The 20,076-nt window shown below is 49.3% G+C and overlaps 1 protein-coding gene across 1 annotated transcript in view; it reads right to left on the bottom strand.

Annotated features, from left to right (window-relative positions):
• RADIL (Rap associating with DIL domain) overlaps positions 1-20,076 on the bottom strand; it is a gene marked incomplete at its 5' end in the record, with an annotated part of 126,484 nt that overhangs the window by 83,184 nt on the left and 23,224 nt on the right. The window contains 3 exon segments of the mRNA XM_082644422.1: positions 3,691-3,765; positions 7,635-7,795; positions 9,402-9,483. Of these exon segments, the coding sequence (XP_082500548.1) occupies positions 3,691-3,765; positions 7,635-7,795; positions 9,402-9,483 (318 nt within the window).

The raw sequence follows: 20,076 nt of genomic DNA, 5'->3' as shown, positions 1-20,076 counted from the left end.
TTCCTTCCTTCCTTCCGGATTCCCGTGACACTCTCCCCAGGCTCCCGGAAAGTGGGCTTTTCTCTCCACTGCTTGGCACAGGTGGTGTCTCCAGGGCCAGGCGTCTGCGGGTCCCAGCCTTCTCCAGCCTTTGGCCTCTGTGTGTTTACTCCAGCTGTTGGCTTAGGCACCCAGCCGGGGGCCCCGGACAGTGCAGGCCTGTGCCCCAGGCCAGGGAGCTGCTCCTGCACCCACACACATGCGTTCCTGTCCAGCACGCGGACTGTCTTCAGCCTGGGCAGCCGTCTGCACAACTAAACTGCACGGAAACGCTCCAGATTCCTGCAGAGAGGGACTCTGGTTCCAGAAGATGGTGATTTTTCTTTTGCCCACCTCAATATTTATAACTCTATCGTGTTTGTTTTCTGAAGCACTGGGGAAGGAAGATTCTGTGTCACACTTGACCCTGCCAGTTTTTTCCAACCTTCGTGACATGGTCCTGCCAGCCTCGTGAATCACATGAATGACGTCTGTGTCCTCTGATTCTCTCTCTCTCAACCCCACATCCAAGCAACCGCCAAGTTCTGCTGACTCTTCCTCCTACAAAGCCCGCAAGCCAGGGCACATCTCCCCACCTTGGCACCTGTACCCCTCCTTCACGGCATAGTTGTGGTTCATTCTTTGTGTCAGTATCCTTGGGACAGTCAATGTCTGCATCCTCCGTGAGACTGTAAGTCCCATAAGGAGAGAGAGTCTGTGTCTTTGCTCACAGCTGCATCCTCAGACACCAGCATGGGATGGGCACAGAGCCGGTGCCCAAGTGGTCACAGCCAGGGATAAAGAATAGAAATCCAGGCACTGAATCAGCCAAGTGGGGGACAGTCAGAGGGCTATTCTAGAAATCTACATCAGGGATAGTTATGGCAGCTGAGCACAAAACCCAGCTTTACTCTAATTGGCAACATCCACAAAGAAACCTGAGATCACCTGGCTCCCAACAACTACAGGTGGTGCCTGGGGGTGACATGGGGCCATCAGGAGGCGGCCTTGTGGACTGAGTGCCCAGCCACGGCTTCTGGCTTCTCCCCACTGCTCTCAGCTTCTCCCGTGGCTCCCACCTACCCACTCCAGCAGCAGCCCCTCACCCAGGACCAACACTTCTTCTCGGAGCCTCCATATGCCTGCCCACCTGGCATCCGACAACCAGAAGCATCCTGGTTGGCAGGACAGAAGCACGTCCCCTCCTCCCGCAAAGCCCAGCTGGGCATGGGGCTGCCTCTGACGATGTCTCCAGGCTGACGGCAGCAGGGCTGATTTCCTAACACTCCCGAGAGTCGCTGATTTCCTGGGGAAAGCTGATGCCGGAAACCCTGGCATCCCCCGCTCTACATCCCCTCTCCCCCACCTTCAGTCACTCAGTCCACTCAGTTGCCTGTAAATATCTTTTCCATCCATCCATCCATCCATCCACCCATCCATCTATCCGTCCTCTCGACTCCAAGGCCACTACCAGGGCTCCAGCCATCACAATCTCTCTCCCAGGTCCTTGCACCAGCCTCCTCACACCTCCCTGCTCCCAAGGCATCACCTTTCAGTCCAAAAAATAAAACTACATCAATATCCTGTTTCAAACCCCCAACCACTTCTCAGTGTAGACCAGCAGCCCCCGTCTGTACGCTGTTCACCACCACACCCGCACTACAATGACCAGAGGACTGTGGAGCAATAATCACCCTCAAACGCTGGTCACAGGAGGTGTAGACCTGTGGTTTATTCGCCCAGAACACTGTCCAGCAAGCAGACTGGACGGTGACTCCTGCAATCAAAACTCCACGACTGTCACCACATAATGTTGCCCAGAAGAAGCAAGATCCGAAGGAACGATGATCCCATTAACGTGAAGTAAGAAATCAGGCAAAACTACCCTATGATGGCAGATGTAAGGACTGTGATTACCCCTGGGGGGCAGCGGACTGGGGAGGGGCCGGAGATGTTTTGTTTCTCCACCTGGGTGCTGGCTGCAGTGTGTGGGAACTCACTGTGCATATCCCCTGGGCACGTCTCAATAAAATGTGTTTCAAAAGCAGTCGTCTTTGTGCGCACCGACAAAACCTGTTGATTAGTTGAGATGATGAAAAAGCACGCTCCATTTACGACAGCCAAAAATGGGAATTCCCCAGGCAAAAATGGAATAAACCTCTGTGGCTCCCACTCCTCAGAGGCCAACGTGCAGATTCTCAGAGAGGAACACCTCCTCCAGGAAGCCCTCCTGAGGCTGCCTCTGCAGGGTGGTGCCTCCTCTGAGCTCCATGGCTGCATGCGCACAGGCCCGTGTCACCGTGTTGTCACTGTCCTGTTACAGAGCCCCTCTGCCAGCCAGAACCTTAGCGTCCTGACCCCCAGCACCGCCCAGCCACCCAGACACATTCAACAGGTGTGACTGGAACGGCCCTTCTCCCCTCACAGGGGCGCTGCAGGCTTCCCGGCTTTTCACATGTGACCTGAGTGTTTCTTAATTCCAGAACTTTCGAAAACCCTGAGGCACTTGCTGGGGGAGTTTATTTTTTTGTTTTTGTTTGTTTGTTTGTTTATGGTTGCATTGGGTCTTCATTGCTGCGTGCAGGCTTTCTCTAGTTGCAGCAAGCGGGGGCTACTCCTCGTTGCAGTGCATGGGCTTCTCATTGCGGTGGCTTCTCTTGTTGCGGAGCACGGGCTCTAGGTGAGGAGGCTTCAGTAGTTGTGGCACGTGGGCTCAGTAGTTGTGGCTCACAGGCTCTAGAGCACAGGCTCAGTAGTTGTGGCTCACGGGCTTAGTGGCTCCGCGGCATGTGGGATCTTCCCAGACCAGGGCTGGAACCTGTGTCCCCTGCATTGGCAGGCAGATTCTTAACCACTGCGCCACCAGGGAAGTCCCTTGCTGGGGGAGTTTAAACTGGTGCAATCTGTGGAGGATGACTTGGCAACAGTTAGCCAAATGAGTAAGGCCCACTCCTGCCCCCCAGCCGTCCAAGGCTCAAATTTACCCCACAAAGATCAGGCTTGGCCACATGAACCTGCTGTTTCTGTAGATCAGAAAAGGTTGCCTCAACAATTTCACCTGATTCGAGCCAACAGAACCAAGCACCTATGCTGAGTGGTGCAACAGCAAGGACTTCCACTGCAGCCCTGTTTGTTATAGCAAAGGAAGGGGGAGTGCCTACGTCATAAATATTCATAAATAGGGGTGGACAGGGAACATTATACTGCTGTAAAAAAAAAAAGAAAGAAAGAAAGAAAGAAAAAGGAATGGGGAAATCTTCAAGGTACTAATATGGAAAGATGTCCCCAAGCCCACGACTAAGAGAATGAAAGCAAACTGCAGAGTTTGTACAGTATTTTTCCTTTTGTATTAAAGTAGGAAAGTATAAATACAAACATATAAAATATAGGTATGTGTGTGCATGTATTTGCATATATACATATGCATATACGCAAATGTGTGTCTGTACATATACTCATACATACACGTTTGCTCTTTCCTACACAAAAGCACTCTGGAAGGATACACAGGAAACTGGTACTAAGTAGTTGCTTCTAGGAAGGAGAATGGGTGGTGGGCGTCTTTTTACCTACACGCTTTTGTGCCAACATATCACCCAGCCAAACACAAAGAAATTCAAACAAAGGAAAGAGAGGACGCCAGCCCTCCCAGGGACCCGCAGAGACACTCACCAGGGCGCGTAGGAGGCCGCAATGAAGAAATAGATGACCATGCGGTCGGACATGTGCAGACAATGCTCCACCGTCCTGTGGCAGAGAAGGCGGGTTACGGGCCCTGCCCTGGACCAATGGGCTTTGGGGGAGCCTGGGCTCGGGGCTGATGCACCTCCATCCACCATGACCCCTCGGGCCTTGGTGTCCCCATCTGTGAGTGACCAGAGCAGTGGTTTTCCAACCAGGCTCCCTGTCACCCTAGGAGTTGAATGGAGACAACTTGGGGGTACCACCGAGGACCCTCCTCCCCCTGGCAGCCTCCTCCCATACTCTAATCAGAGAAAGTCTGCATTCTGTTTTATATACTGGGCTTTTTGAAAGATTTCAAATGATAAAGAATTCAGTAGCTTAAAAAAAAAGTGTGAGACACAGACTCACAGATACAGAGGACAAACTAGTGGTTACTAGTGGGGAGAGGGAAAGGGGGAGGGGCAACATGGGGGAGGGGATGAAGAGGCACAAACCATTACGTATAAAATAGGCTACAAGGGGGGTTCCCTGGCGGTCCAGTGGTTAGGACTCGGCACTTTCATTGCAGTGGCCTGGGTTCGATCCCTGGTCGGGGAACTAAGATTCCACAAGCCGTGCAGCACGGCCAAAAAAATAATGAATAAATAATAAAATAAAATAAGCTATAAGGATGTATTGTACAATCCAGGGAATATGGCCAGTATTTTGTAGTAACTATAAATGGAATATAACCTTTAAAAAAATTGTGAATCACCACGTTGTATACCTGTAACTTATATAATACTGTACATCAACTATACTTCAATTAAACAATGAAAGAAATTCAAGGACCTACTGTATAGCACAGGGAACTATACTCAATATTTTGTAATAACCTATATTGGAAAAGAATCTGAAAAAGAATATATACATATACAAACACACATACATATACACATATATGTATGTATGTATAACTGAATCACTTTGCTGTGTACCCGTTAACTAACACAACATTGTAAATCAACTATACTTCAATTAAAAAAATAAAATAAAAATGGAAAAAATGAACTTAAAAATGCATACTCAATAGAATTCTAGCAAGCAGAAGAAAATACGGAAAATTAAATGTTTATTAATTCTATTCTATTCTCCTTTCATTAAAAAAAAATAAGTGAAAAACCAACAAACCTAGGTGCTCCCTGAAGACCCTCTGGGTTCTGGCATTCTGGTTCAGGTCCAGGCTCTGAAGCCATAAGACCTGGGTTCGAATCCCAACCCTACCACAGAGGGACTAGGACCTTGAGCAAGTTACTTACCCTCCCTGGTCTCAGCTCCCTCAGCTGTAAAACAGGGAGGATACTGGCCACCTATCGGGGTCGCTGTGAGGACTAAGAGGGTCAGGACTCAGCACAGCGCATAACAGGAAGTGCTCATAAACGTTACTGTTTCCGTTATGACCTCCCCTTGAAGAGCAAATTACAGTCATCAATACATCTGACCAGCATGGTAGCCAGCCTCCAAAATGGTACCCAAGGAGCCCCACTTTCTGGTCCTCACACCTGTGTGCGGCCGCTCCCACAACAAATATGGCAAACATATGGAACCAATAGGAGTTTGCAGAAATGACAGTGTGTGGTTTCTAAGGCTAGATCATAAAAGATATCACAGCCTCTGCCTTGTTCTCTTGAATCACTAACTTAGGCGGTGGGGGGACGAGCCATGTGGCCAAGGGAAGGTCCACATGGGAAGGACTGAGCACCCCCAAGCATCCAGCACCGACATGCCAGGCCTGGGAGGGAGACACCTTGGAAGTGGCTTCTCCAGCCCAGGTCCAGCCTTCAGGTGACGGCAGCCCCGGGCAGCATCGCGACTACATCAGCAACCTTGAACCAGAAACACACATCTAAGCTCCCAAATTCCTGCCTCTCTGAAGCTTTGAGAAAGAATCAGGGTTTACTGTTATCTGAAGCCTCTATGAGTCAGGGTAATTTGTTACGCAGCAGTGGATAACTAGTACAAACTGTGATTCTGTCTAGCGACTGCAGCCTTCATTAAATTTGGCCGTGTTTCTATCTGATGCTGGGCTAACTGCAATAGAAATAAAAGGAATAACAACAGCTGATACAGACAGAGCACGTTCTATAATCAGAGCACCGTTCTAAGCTCTTTACGAGCATTAACTCTCCAATCCCACCTAGGAGGTACGGACTGTACTTTCCATCCACCACGTCACAGATGAGGACGCTAAAGGGCAGCACCGTCACACCACTGTAAGTGGGCCCCAAACCCAACGACTGCTGTCCTTACAAGACAAAGGAGAGGGAGATGTGGACACAGAGACACACGGGGAGGAAGGCCTGTGAAGACAGAGGCAGAGGCTGGAGTGACGCTGCCACAAGCCAAGGGACCGTGGGAACCACCAGAAGCTGGAAGAGGCAGGGAAGGGTCCTCTCGCAGAGACATGGCCCTCCTGATACCCTGATCTCGGGCTTCTGGCCTCCTAAACTATGAGAGGCTAAGTTCCTGTTGTTTCAAGCCCCCAGTGTGTTGTAATTCATTACAGCAACCAGGAGCCACAGAGAGGAAAGAATGGGGACAGGAGGGGGTGGGATACAGCAGAGTCACAGGGCTTCTGGGGGCAAGAGGGGCACTGGACATGGGGCCCAGTGGTCACTGCAGCTGCTACAGTGGACCAGAGCATCCCCTCACTTTATGGGGGCCCTGGAAACCTAGAATCAACACTGGCTTGGACACAACTATGTGACCTTGAGCAAGTCACGTTCCAGATTCAGTGTCATCCTCCACAGAACAGGGATTCTACAAGCTGCAACGTGGACGAGCCCCAGGACATCACGGTCAGTGAAAGAAGCCAGTCACAAAAGGCAGAAGCGTCTCAAGGGTCCATCAACAGATGAAGCGATAAACCATGTGTGGTCCATCCATACCGTGGAATATGATTCAGCCTTGAAAAGGAAGGCGATTCTGACGCCTGCTACAACATGGGTGAAACCTGAGGACACTGTGCTCATGAAAGGATAAATATTATACGATTCCACTTACATGGGGTACACAGAGCAGCCAAATTCATAGAGACAGAAAGTAGAAGGGTGGGTGCCAGGGGCTGGGGAAGGGGGACGGGGAGTTAGTGTTTAATGGGGACAGAGTTTCAATTTTCGAAGATGGAAAAGTTCTGGAGATGATGCTGGTGACGGCTGCACAGCAGTGTGAATGTAGCTAACACTACTGAACTGTACACTTAAAACGGCTAAGATGGTAAACTTTATGTCATGTGCATTTATCACAATTTTTTTTTTTTTTTCCAGTACGCGGGCCTCTCACTGTTGTGGCCTCTCCCGTTGCGGAGCACAGGCTCCGGACGCACAGGCTCAGCGGCCATGGCTCACGGGCCCAGCCGCTCCGCGGCATGTGGGATCTTCCCGGACCGGGGCACGAACCCGTGTCCCCTGCATCGGCAGGCGGACTCCCAACCACTGCGCCACCAGGGAAGCCCTATCACAATTTAAAAAAAATTAAAACCAAAACAAATCAAAATTAAAATCCAGGATTCTAATGCCTACATTGCAGAATTACTGGAAAGATGCAGAGGGACATCTGCAGAATGCCTGGAACCTAGGGGGTGCCCAGAAGGGGGAGATTATTATGACGATTATGAGGGTCCCTCACAATGACCCTGGGAGCGAGGGGCTTGTTCTTCCGGACTCGCAGAAGTGAGCAAATGAGGCAAATGAGGGTGAGGTGGTCCACCCACGTGGGACTCAACCCCGCTGGCCCAAGGCAAAGACAGCACAAGGCATTCCATCCAGGGCCCCTCCTGGCTCAGCCAAGCATGGCCCGAGGCATCCTGCCTCACCCCTCAGCCCACCGTGGGCCCCAGCCCTGGTCACCCCTGCAGGAACTTGTCCCCTTCCCATGAGCTAGGCAGCAGGCACCTGAGGTGGCTCTTCTTCCAGGAGATCGTGTGGAACACGGTGGACACCACGAAGAGCCCACAGAGGCCGAGGCCGTAGATCCAGGCAGAGATGGTCTCCCAGTCATCGTCCGACAGGAAGTAGAGGTTGGAGCTGCCGAGGATGCTGGGAATGATCCAGAGCTGGAAGCAGGGTGGGGAGAGGTGCTGCAGGGCCAGCCTTTGGAGTGGGGTCCAGGCAAATACAGAGCCCCTGAGCAACCCGAGCCTTTTCTCCAGACCTGCACTGTCCAACAGAACTTCCCATGATGGAGGGAAGGTTCTAGACCTGCACCATCCAGGAGAACTTCCTGTGATGGTGGGAAGGTTCTAGGCCTGCACTGTCCAACAGAAATTCTATGATGGAGGGAAGCCTCTAGACTCTGGACTGCCCAACAGAACTTCCTACAATGGTGGAAACATTCTAGATTTGCACTGTCCAGTATGGGAGCCACTAGGCACATGCAGCTACTGAGCATTTGAATTGTGACTTGTACCACTGAGGACTTGAAGTTTTCATTTTAATTGGTTTCAATTTCAATTCCAACAGCTACACGAGGCCAGAGGCTACCATATTGGACAGCATAACTCTAGAGAATATCGTGGTAAAACAGGAAGCCAAGATCTCCTGTCTTCAAGAAGCATCTCTGGCCACTGCCCCCCACCCCCTGGGTCCACTGATACCCCAGCCTCCCGGTCAGGGCACACCGCTTCATGCCTCTGTGCTGTTGCACCTGTGGTTTTCTCTGAAGAAGGCATCCCTCCCTACCATGTCCACCTGGAAAACTCCTCGCTCTTCGAATCCTGGTTTATCCATCGTTCCCTCTCAGAACTCTCCAAAGCACTGGGGGTACAGGATCCCTGCAAGGGTTTGCCCAATTTCGTGTCTTAGAAGCACTTTTTCTGGAGAGAGATTCTACAGCAGCCCCGGCCAACAGAACTATAACGTGGGTGGCGCAGGTAATTTTAGATTTTGTAGTCACCACATTTTGAAAAGGAAATTATTTATAGGTGAAATTAATTTTAATATTTTGCTTAGTCCCATATATCCAAAATATCATTTCAATGTGTAATTAATATGAAAAGCATTAAGAAGATACCTTACATTCTTTTCTTTCCATGCTAAGTCTTTAAAAGCTGGTGTGTATTTTATACTCACAGCACATGTCAATTCAGACAAGCTGCATTTCAGTTGTATGAGGCCAGTGGCTACCAAGCTGGACAGCGTAGGTTTAGAGCTTCATTAAATCCTCAAAGGGGCCCATGTGCCAAAGGGTTAAGGACCACTGCCCAGAGAAGCATTTCTTACACAAGGCTGGGGTGGGGGGAGACGGCAAGTATTCCAGGCAGAGGGAACAGCATGTGCAAAGGCACGGGGTCATGCCTTCTATTTCGGAAACAGCAGGTGGCTCAGGGCGCTGGAGCCTGGGGGCAAGATCATGGCAGTGCAAGGTGGGCCAACATAACACAAAGGCTAAGACCTATCTGGGAGCTTGCTACCGAGTCTGGATGCTGTACAAGGTACAAGGGAGCCACTGAAGGTTCTTAAAGTAAAAGAGAGGCACGCTCGGCGCCTCCGAGTTCCCCAAATGACCTTCCCTCGAGATCCCACACGCTCTTCCAAGGGCCATGGAAGACTTGAGAACAGGCCACTCGGGACATTGCTACGGAACGGAAACACAATCTCTCCAAGGGCAAAGAGGCTGCGTCCCCAGCCCCCCTCTTTAGCTCTCAGCCCCCCAAGACTCACAGCATGGGTGGCGCAGTTGGCAGCATGCTCATACTCCGTGGGCTGGTACCTCCTGTGGGCAGGGACTCGGTGGTTCATGAACCTGGAGGGAGACACACAATTCCCGGAAGCTTGGCTGGGAAGCCGGGAGCGGCCGGGGGGTCACAGAATTCCCAGGAGGCCTGAGGACCTCAGCCCCTGCTGGTGGGAAGAGGGTCCTCCTCTCCTCCCCTCCCCTCCCATGCCCTTTCCCTCCTCCCCTCCCCTCCCCCTCATCCTTCCCTCCCTCCCTCCCTCTCTCTTCCTATTACACTTTTTTTGGGACTATCCAACATTTTGTGCTTTAATCCCCAAAGTGGTGTTTGCTAAATATCGGGTTGCAGGGAATTCCCTGGCGGCCCAACGGTTAAGACTCTGTGCTTTCACTGCTGTGGTCTGGGTTCGATCCCTGGTCGGGGAACTAAGATCCCGCAAGCTGTGCGGCACAGCCGAAATAAATAAATAAATATTGGGTTGCAGCATCCTCTTCATTTCTTACTTTTAATTTTCTTTAAGCATAACATACAGTATAGCTCCCCAAGGTACAGCTGGATGGATTTCGACGTAGACACACGCCCACGTGACCACCACCAGAAGAGCCAGAGCCTCTTTTGCACACCCTAGAAAGCACCTTTGTTACTGAACCCAGGTCCGGCTGCTCGCCGCTCGAAAGCCAGTTCTCGAGAGACAAATGTTGGTAGGAAAGGAAAGGTTGCTTTATTTTGGAGACTGGCACTCAGCGGGAAGGGTGGACGTCTGTCCAAAGGCCGACTCCACCCCGCCCCCGACAATCAGGGGGCAAGAGCTTTTACAGACAGAGGGAGGGGGCTACATGGAGGAACAGCACAGTGAGCTCTGACAATCGTCTTGAAATTGGTCATCAGTGGTCTGACCAGCGTCATCTCGATTATTTTAGGTACAGTTCATCTTCAGTTCCAGGGTCGGTTTGTTTCCATTTCTTTGGGCCAATTCTTGGAATTGTGGCAGCTTATGTCATGGCTACAGCCTGGTCATCATGTAGTTAACTTCTTCCACCTGGTGGGGTTTCAGTATCTATAAGACAGCTCCGAATATTACCTATAGCCCTTGAGAAGAAACTAAAGGTCCTTGACTTTGCTTAAGGACTGAACTATTATTATTTGGTCTCCTTTGACTGTGTTCCTCTATTACTGCATTTTCTCACTTCTCTGATTAAACTTATTATTTGGCTAAATTTTTTCCACAGACAAAAGGCAGGCGGAGGACATGGGGTAGGGGGGCAAGGCCCATAGCGTCCTGCTCCATTTCACCTTTATACCCCTTCCCAGGGGCACTGCCCCCCAAGGACACCCCCCTCTGACACTGTCACCGTGGACTAGTTTTGCCTATTCTTGAACTCCCCGTCAGCGGGATCACACAGCACACACCCCCTGGGTCTGGCTCCTCGGGCTCAGCATGACTTCAGTCGGCCTCAGCAATTGGCCGTTTTCATTGCAGTAGAATATTCCACCCGGTGAGTGAACCACAAGTCATTTATCCCATGTACCAGAGGCGGACGTTCCAGCTTGGAGCTGTTATGGTAACTCTGCTATGAGCATGCATTATAGTGAACATATGTATTCATTTCCGCTGGGCGTAGATCCACACGTGGAATGGCCAGGTGACTCTATCTTGACAATGAACATTCTTTTTCTTAACTTTTTTTTTTTCTTTCTTGGCTGCACCGTGCAGCCTGAGGGATCTTTGTTCCCGGACCAGGGATCGAACCCATGCCCCTTGCAGTGGAAGCATGGAGTCCTAACCACTGGACCACCAGGGAAGTCCCAACAATAAGCATTCCTGATGCTCTGGTGTCTTGGAATCTTCCAAGCCCCATCCACTGCCTCCACCCTGTTCTCTCACCTGATCCTCACGGGAGCTCCTGGTACCTGCAGGCTACCATGGAGCCACAGAGCCACCACCATGCCGGGTTTACGGAGGGGAAGTTCCAGTGCAGAGTTAGGAAGTGACATCACCCAGGTGGGATGGGACATGGCCACACCTGGCTGACTGAACTCTCTGCAGGGGTCTTCAGGTCAGGCTGGCGGTGGGGGAGATGAGATCTGCAAACACCTGGCTCTCGGGTGGCAGGCAGGACCACGCTGGCTCAGAGTCAGGTAAGTGGACAGTTTACCTCAGACTTTGCCAAGAATCATCCACCAGGTGGGGTTAAACTCCACTAAAACACCAAAAACCTTCCCCCACACCCCAGGAACCCGATTATTACTATAAAGACCCACACAAATGAAAAATGGGTGTATGGTCCAGAACAAAGGGCACAATGCAGTGCAGTGCACAAAGCATTTATTAAGTGCCTACTGTATGCTGTGTCCGTGCTAGGGGCCGTCCACTTAGCATTTCTTGAGTACCTTCTGTATGCTGGATCTATGCCAACAAAGCAAATACAGTAACGACAAAAATAGGGTTATGGGTTGAATTGTGTCCTCCCAAAATTCCTATGCTGAAGTCCTCACCCCGAGGACCTGAGAACGTGGGGCTTATTTGAAAAGAGTCGTTGCAGGTGTAATTAGTTAAGATGAGGTCATACTGGGGGGGGGTGAGCCCCTAATCCAATATGACAGGTGTCCTTATAAGAAGAGGAGAGACACAGAATGAAGACAAAGGCAGAGACTGGAGTGATGCAGCTTCATGCCAAGGATGCTGGCAGCCACCAGAAGCGGGGAGGGAGGCCTGGAGCAGACTCTCCCTCAAGCCTCCAGAAGGAACCAACCCTGCAGACATCTTGACTTTGGACTTGCGGCCTCCAGAATGGAGAGAGACCAGATTTCCATTATTTTAAGCCGCTAAGTGTGTGTTCGTTTGTTACCACAACCCCGGAGACACTAACACGGGTACACACAGTGTTAGCTTTGATAGATTCTGCCCCAAAGCCCCCCAAAGAGGCGGTGCTAATTTACACTCCCTCTACTAGGGCTGGGGGGCGGGGGTCTGAGGTCAACCGTGAAGGGGGTGCAATGGATGCCTTTCTCCCCAGCGGGAAACCAAGTCTCCTCCACCTGTTACTGGGCTGCCCTCTCCCCTGCTCCTTTAACAAACACCAACAAGCCACCCGTGGTGCCAGCCCCTCGGATCTGAGAGTGATGTCATGGTTGCCGTGGCGACCTGGATGGGCAGTTATTTATTTATTTCTGGGTTCCACAAAACTTTCCTTGTCTCTCACCCAGCACTGCCGCTATTGAATGAGAGAGAGAGAGAGAGAGACAGGGGTCGGGGGCCAGGGCCCCAGGGCCAGGGGCAAACGCCCAAGAAATAGAGTTCCCACAGCCCTCAAGAACGGAGAACTTTTTCTTTAACTCCTTGTAGCCGAATTTCTTTCTTCATAAACCTCTAGGCAGGCGTTTGAAGAGGACAATGAATTCACTGTTTATGTTTTTAATTTTCCTTTTAATTTATATTCAGTAAAATTTCCCTTTTTGCTACACATTTTTATGAGTTTTGACAAATGGAGAGAGTTGTATAATTGCCACCATAATCAAGATAAATAAAAGGTCCATCACCCCCCAAGTTGCCCTCCTGCCCCCTGGTACCCTAACCCTCCAGCAGCCCAGTAACCATTGCTCTGTTCTCTGTCCCCATAGCTTTGCCTTTTCCAGAACATCATATAAACGGGATCATATAGAAGCTCCACAGACCTTTTTTTTAATGCCTAAAGAGAACTGATTGCATAAAATCAAGTGTATTCTTAGGTGAAAAGAAACTGTGCTTTGAATGCCAAACAGGGACTTAGTTATTAGCTCTTGTTTTCTATGAGAAGAAAATGATGAACCCTCCTAACATTAGTATTCTTGGCTGTCATCTCAACCCTTCCAGGCTTCCCCCACCCCGCCCCGGCACAGGCTTTTGAGTTTGGCTTTTTTCGCTCAGCTTAATGCAGGTGAGATTCATCCATGCTGTTGCCTGGGTCAATGGTTCCTTCCTTTTTATCGTTGAGAACTATTCCATCATAAGGATGTGTAATGACTTGTTTATCCATTCCCCAGCAGAGGGACAAGGGAGTCATTCTGAACAGCTGAAATTCAGAGATAAAGTTTAGACTGGCTGTCAGCTAGGCAGCCTTCAAGATTGTGGGAAATTTCATAGAGTCGACATTTCTAGCAAGCTGCCACTGCTTCAACTAAAAGAGGGAAATGGGCCTTTGGCCTGCTTTCTGGAGAACAGAATCCCCATTCTGTGGCCAACCCTTGCCACTCAGATAACCATGTGGCCACTGCATTTGATGGGGGTGGGGAGGGCAACTCCACGTGGAGGGCTCCCAAACTGAGCTGGCAGGGAGACAAGGACAGAGGTTGCCTTCCACCCTGAACTGGAGGGGGCAGGGCTTTGGAGCCAGGCACAGCTGGGTGGAAAGTCCCTGTATGATCACTTAGCTGCTGTGTGACATAGGGGAAATGTCTTAACGTCTCTGGGCTGCAACTTCCTTGTGTGTTAAAGGAGATAATATTACCTAGCCTGCAGGTACCATGAAATGATATGGTTCAAGAGCCCATACGGGGATGTCTGACACACAGCGGTGCTCAGAGAATAAATGTTCTTTTCCCCTCTCCTTGGGGAGCTCCCCTAAGGAGCCCAGGCACCGGTTTCTTACTGGACCCATCCTGGTACTTCACAAAGAGCGCCCCATTAAAGCCCACAACATCCTTGCAAAGTAGTTACTATTATTCCAATCTGAAGAGAAGAGGTCAGACCAGCGTTTCTCAATCTTGGTCACACATTAAGAATCATCCGGGAAATGGATGGGTGGATAAACAAAACGCAGTCCAGCCATACAATAGAATATTATTCAGCCATCATACCTGCTACAACGAGGGTAAACCTCAAACACATGATGCTAAGTGGAAGAAGCCAGACACAGAAGGTTCCACATTGCATGGCCCCATTTATATGAAATATCCAGTCAGGCAAATCCATAGAGACAGACAGCAGATCAGTGGTTACCAAGGGCTGGGGGCAGGGGGAGAAACTGTTTAATGGGTACGGGGGTTCCTTTTGGGGTGATGGAGATGTTGGTTGTACAGCACTGTGAATGTACTACATGCCACTGAATTGTTCACTTTTAAAAGGTTCATTTTATGTCGTGTCGATTTTACCTCGATTTTTTAAAAGCTAAGAAAACGAATCACCTGGGAAGCTTTTAAATATGCAAATGCCCAGGCTACACCCCACACCAAAGAGACTGCAATCTCTGGGGCTGGAACCCAGGCATGGATATTTCTAAAGTTCCCAGGGTGGGACTTCCCTGGTGGTCCAGTGGCTAAGGCTCCGAGCTCCCAATGCAGGGGGCCCAGGTTCCATCCCTGGTCAGGGAATTAGATCCTGCATGCGGCAGCTGAGCGTCCGCACATGCTGCAACTAAAGGTCCCGTGTGCCAAAACTAAGGCCCGGAACAGCCAAATAAAGAAATAAGTATTTAAAAATAAATAAAATTCCCAGGCTGAGAAGCATTGAGGTAGGTTCATTAAAAACCCAAGATGGGGCTTCCCTGGTGGCGCAGTGGTTGAGAGTCCGCCTGCTGATGCAGGGGACACGGGTTCGTGCCCCAGTCTGGGAAGATCCCACGTGCCGCGGAGCGGCTGGGCCAGTGAGCCATAGCCGCTGAGCCTGCGTGTCCGGAGCCTGTGCTCCGCAACAGGAGAGGCCACAACAGTGAGAGGCCCGCGTACTGCAAAAAAAAAAAAAAAAAAAAAAAAAAAAAAGTTTAAAAACCCAAGATGCTAAACTGGCCTGTGACTAAAAGTTACACAGACCTGGACAAAAACTAGTAACAGGAATTAACCCGAATGTTTAACAGGTGAGAGGTAAATGCAGAAAAAGAGGCCTGAAAAATAAAGGAGAGATGGGTGGATTTGGGGGTGCTGGGCACAGAGGACTTCCCTCATATTTTAATTTTCAGGATGAGGTAGAAGATAATTTGACCTGCATTGTTTGACTTTTTATGAGATTATATTCAAATTTTCCTTGCATGACTGAAAATGTCTTTAAACCTGTATAATGAAGAAAAAATGGGAAAAAAGAAAACGGAAAGAAAAAAGAAAAAAAACTGTATAATGACATGGGAAATGTTTGCCATACAATACGAAGTGCGAAAGAGAGAAATCTGTAATTCATTATGATTATCATAAGGTCAAACTATGTTGTGGATGGAAGAAAACACCCATAAATGAAATACAGATTTGTGGTGAGGCAGGAGGATTCTTTTTTTTTTTTTAGTAGAATTCATTTTTGATGACATACTTCTTAAAAATTCTTTTAAGGGAGTTGACGGGAGATAAAGGTGGACTGCCTATCAGATCACAGTACCGTATCAAGGGCTGAATTTCTGGGAGAAGGAAGCATACTGCGGTTACATGGGAGAACGTCTTTGCTTTAGGAAATACATGCTGCCGTGTTTAAGGATGAAGTGTCCAGATGTCTGCAACTTATCCTCAAAAGGTTCAAAAAGAAGAGAAAGCAGCAAAGCCAACGTTGCAAAATGTTAACATCTGGCGACGAAGTGAATGACCGGCACCTAGGTGTTCACGGAACTTTTCTCGCAACCTTTCTATGCTAGTTTGAAATTTTTCAAAATAAAATGTTGGGGGTGGAATTCTTTTCCTGTCATTATGCTAATGCTTTTACAATATACAGACTTAATCGCACATGCCTGTTGCCAGAAAAGGCAAGAAGGAAGGGGTGGGGGGCGCCCCAGAGACTTGATGGTCAGAGGCACTGAAGACCGGAGAGGAAGCTTCTGGAAGCCAGAAGGGCATCAGGAAAAGCTTGGTGGCCGGAAGGAGGAGGCATGTTTCGAGGCTGGGAGGGAACCCACGAGGCTGGAGTGGGAGCTGGGGAAGGGGCACGGGGTCACAAAGCAACACCAGTTCCTATATCCCAAGGTTCCAGCTTTCCAGAAGGGGCAGGGGACAGTCATCTCCCAGCACCCATCCTCCCCTCCTTCCCTGGGAACGCTGACCTTTAACTTGGCACACGGATGCCCAGAATAAAGGAAGTCGCCGGAGGAAAACATCTGGAGGTAGGCTGTCTTCCTACCATCACCCAAGTACAGTAGGACTGTCGAGCTTCCTGGCAGCAGGGGAACTTCAAGCTTAGGCCCATAACTCCCTGAAGACATCACTGATGTACCTTGGTTTTACAGATCCCACAATTTGAAATTTCTTAACTGATCATGAAAAGCAGAAAATAATATGACTTTATTTTCTACTTTTCATGATCAATTAAGCTTTTTCATCGACTCTCCCATTGCCCACAGGACAACAGCCATACTTTCCAATATGCTTCCAATTTATTGATGGTGCCACTAGATGTAGATGGATGGGTAGGTGGGGTAGGTAAGTAGAGAGAAGGCAGGCAAATAGCTTTCTAGACAAATAAGTGGATAGTTGGATAGATGTCTGGATGGATGGATGGATGGATGGAAGGAAGGAAGCAAGGAAGGATGGATGGATGGATGGATCAGGGGTGGGGGATGTTGGGATGGATGGAAGGATGGGTGGAGGATGGAAGACTGGCGAGATGAGTGGAGGTGTCAGTCATTTGGGGTGCTATAACAAGATACCATAGATTGGGTGGCTTAAATAAGATACATTTATTTCTAAGAGTTCTGGAGGCTCAGAAGTCCAAGATCAAGGTGCCAGCGGATTCAGTGTCTGGTGCAGACGGCCATCTTGTTGCTATGTCCTCACAAAGTGGAAAGATAGCTCTGGTGTCTCTTCCTCTTCCTGTAAGGGCACTAATCCCATCATGAGGGTCCCACCCTCATGACCTGATCTAACCCTAATTACTTCCCAAAGGCCCCACTTCCAAATACCACCACATTGGGGGTTGGGACTTCAACATACGGGTTTTAGGGAAACACAAACATTCTGTCCATAGCATGCCACCACTGGTCCCTCAAATTTAGGTACTTCTTGAATGTAAAATGCATTCATTCCATCCCAACAAGCCCAAAAGTCTCAACTCAATCCAGCATTACCTCTAAAGTCCAAAATTCAAAGTCTCATCTAAACATCATCTAAATCAGACAGGGGTGAGACTCAAGGTACAATTTATTCTGAGGCAAAATGCCTCTCCAGCTGTGAGCCTGGGAAACCAAATAAATTATGTGCTTCCAAAATACAATGGTGGGAGAGGCACAGGACAGATATACAGACACTCCCATTCTAAAAAAAAAGAAAATATACCAAAAAGAAGGAAGGGGTGCTGGGTCCCAATGAAGTCCAAAACGTAGCAAGGTAAGTTCCTTGAGATCTTAAGCCTCAAGAATCGTCCTCTTTGATCGATGCCCTGCCCTCAAGGCCCCCTGGGGTGACAGCATAAGCTCCACAGCTCAGCAGGTCACCCCACCTCTGAGACACTGGGCAGGGCCCCCCCCTTTGAAACAGGAGCAGCCAGCCCCGCCCTGAGATCTAGAAACTGCCTTCATCATCATCCTTCCCTTTTCCAGGGAAACAGCACATGTGTGCAGCCCTCCTCCATTCCTTTGGTCCCGGCTGGGATGATCCCATTTCTGCTCCTGGCTTCAGAGGGAGGCTGATTTGGCCCACGGTCCGCATCAGCACTAATCTCCTTATGAACGGTTTGTGGGCCACACCCGTGATGTTCCCTTCTGAACACGTGCTCGTTTTTACACTGCAGATAGGCTGAGAATTCTCCAAATCTTTACATTCCGGTTCCTTTTTGCTTAACAATTCCTTCTTCGATTCATTTCTCTCCTCCCGCATCTCACTATAAGCAGCTGGGAGGACCAAGCCGCTCCATCAACACCGGGAAGCTTCTCAACGCATCATCCAATCCCACCACGTGCAAGTCTTACCTTCCCCATAACGTGAACACAACTCGGGCAAGTTCTCAGCTGCTCTATACCGAGAATATTCTCTCCATTGTCCAATAACATGCTCCTCATTTCCACCTGAGATCACACCACACTGGCCTTTACGGTCCATATTTCTGCCAACATTCTGTTACCGATTGTTACGAATTCTCCAAGAAGATGAAAGCTTTCTCTACCACTCTCCTCTTTTGCTGAGTCCACACCAGCATCACCTTTAAAAGTCCCTTCTCGGCTTTTTCTGGCACGAACTTCAAGACCCTCCCAGTCTACATTCCTTCAATCCCAGTTCCACTCCTTACCAGCCGTGTGTCCAGGGACAAGTTACTCAAGCTTTTTGGGCCTCAGTTTTCTTATCTGAGCAATGGGGATGTTATCAGCTTCCACCCAGGGGGATTCTAAAAGGATGAAATGGGTTAATCTGTGCACAGCACTCAGCACATGTTGATGCATGACCGAAATTGATGATTCTGTTACTATAAATCCTCCGTCCTATTACTGAACCCATTTTACAGCTGAAAAAACTGAGGTCCTGAAAAATCAAATCACCTGCCTAACACATGACAGCTAGGAAAGGATGGAGCCAGGATTTCAGCCCGGGATTGTCCAAGCTTGAGACCTGGGCTCCAGGGAGGTCATAACACCTGCCTCACAAAGAAGACATGATGTGCGAAGTGCCCCCCACACAGTAGGCACTTGTACATGTTGATCCCTCTCTGCCTCCTCCATCACCTCTGGAAGAGATGCTATGACATGTCTAAGTAAGGAAAGAAGAAGCTTTGCTTTAAAAATCAGGCCTCATCACTTCACACCCATTAGGGTGGCTATTATTTAAAAAGAAACAAACAGAAAACACATGTTGGTGAGGATGTGGAGAAGTGGGAACCCCTGTGCACTGCTGACAGGAATGTACAATGGTGCAGCGGCTGTGGAAAACAGTATGGAGGTTCCTCAAAAAACTGAACGTAGAATGACCAGCAATTCCACTCCTGGTTCTACACCCAAAAAAGAACTGAAAGCAGAGATTTGAAGAGATGCGTGCACACCCATTCTCAGAGCAGCATTGCTCACAGCAGCCAAAAGGTGGGAGTCACCCAAGTGTCCGCTGCCAGCTGAGCAGATAAACAGAATGTGGTTCATCCACACAGTGGAATATGACTCAGCCTTAAAAAGAAATGCAATTCTGACACATACTATGACATGGATGAACCTTGAGGACATGATGCGGAGTGAAATAAGCCAGTCACAAAAAGACAAACACTGTAGGATTCCACGTGTACGAGGTCCTTGGAGGAGTTAGATTCATAGAGACAGGAAGTAGCGTGGCAGCTGCCAGGGGCTGGGGGAGGGGGAGGAGGTGTTCGTGTTTAATGGGGACAGAGCTTTAGTTTGGGAAAAAGAAAAAGTTCTGGAGATGATGGTGGTGATGGCTGCACAGCAGTGTGAATGCGCTTAATCCCACTGATTTGTACACTTAAAAATGGTTAAAAGAGTAAGTTTTATGTTATGTATAGTTTACAAAAAAAAAAAAGAAAAATTCAGGCCACAGGCAAAGCTATGTGCATACGAAGACCCTCTGTTAACACACCAGCAAAAAAGTGACACGAGCTGAGTCTCAGGTTGTGCCATCGTTACCCTCTCCCCAGAATCCTGCGCTGCCCAGGACAACAGCAACATCAGCACCTAGCAGGTTGGAGAAAGGGGCCAGAGCAAACGTTTCTGCACATAATCACCGGGGAGGGACTGCCCTGGTGGCGCAGTGGTTAACAATCCACCTGCCAATGCAGGGGACAC

The sequence above is a fragment of the Mesoplodon mirus genome, assembly GCF_964341445.2.
Source record: "Mesoplodon mirus genome assembly, chromosome: 15".
In the NCBI taxonomy this organism is placed as follows: Eukaryota; Metazoa; Chordata; class Mammalia; order Artiodactyla; family Ziphiidae; genus Mesoplodon; species Mesoplodon mirus.
The sequence above is the reverse complement of the archived record's forward strand: the minus strand, read 5'-3'. Positions and strand labels throughout refer to the sequence as shown.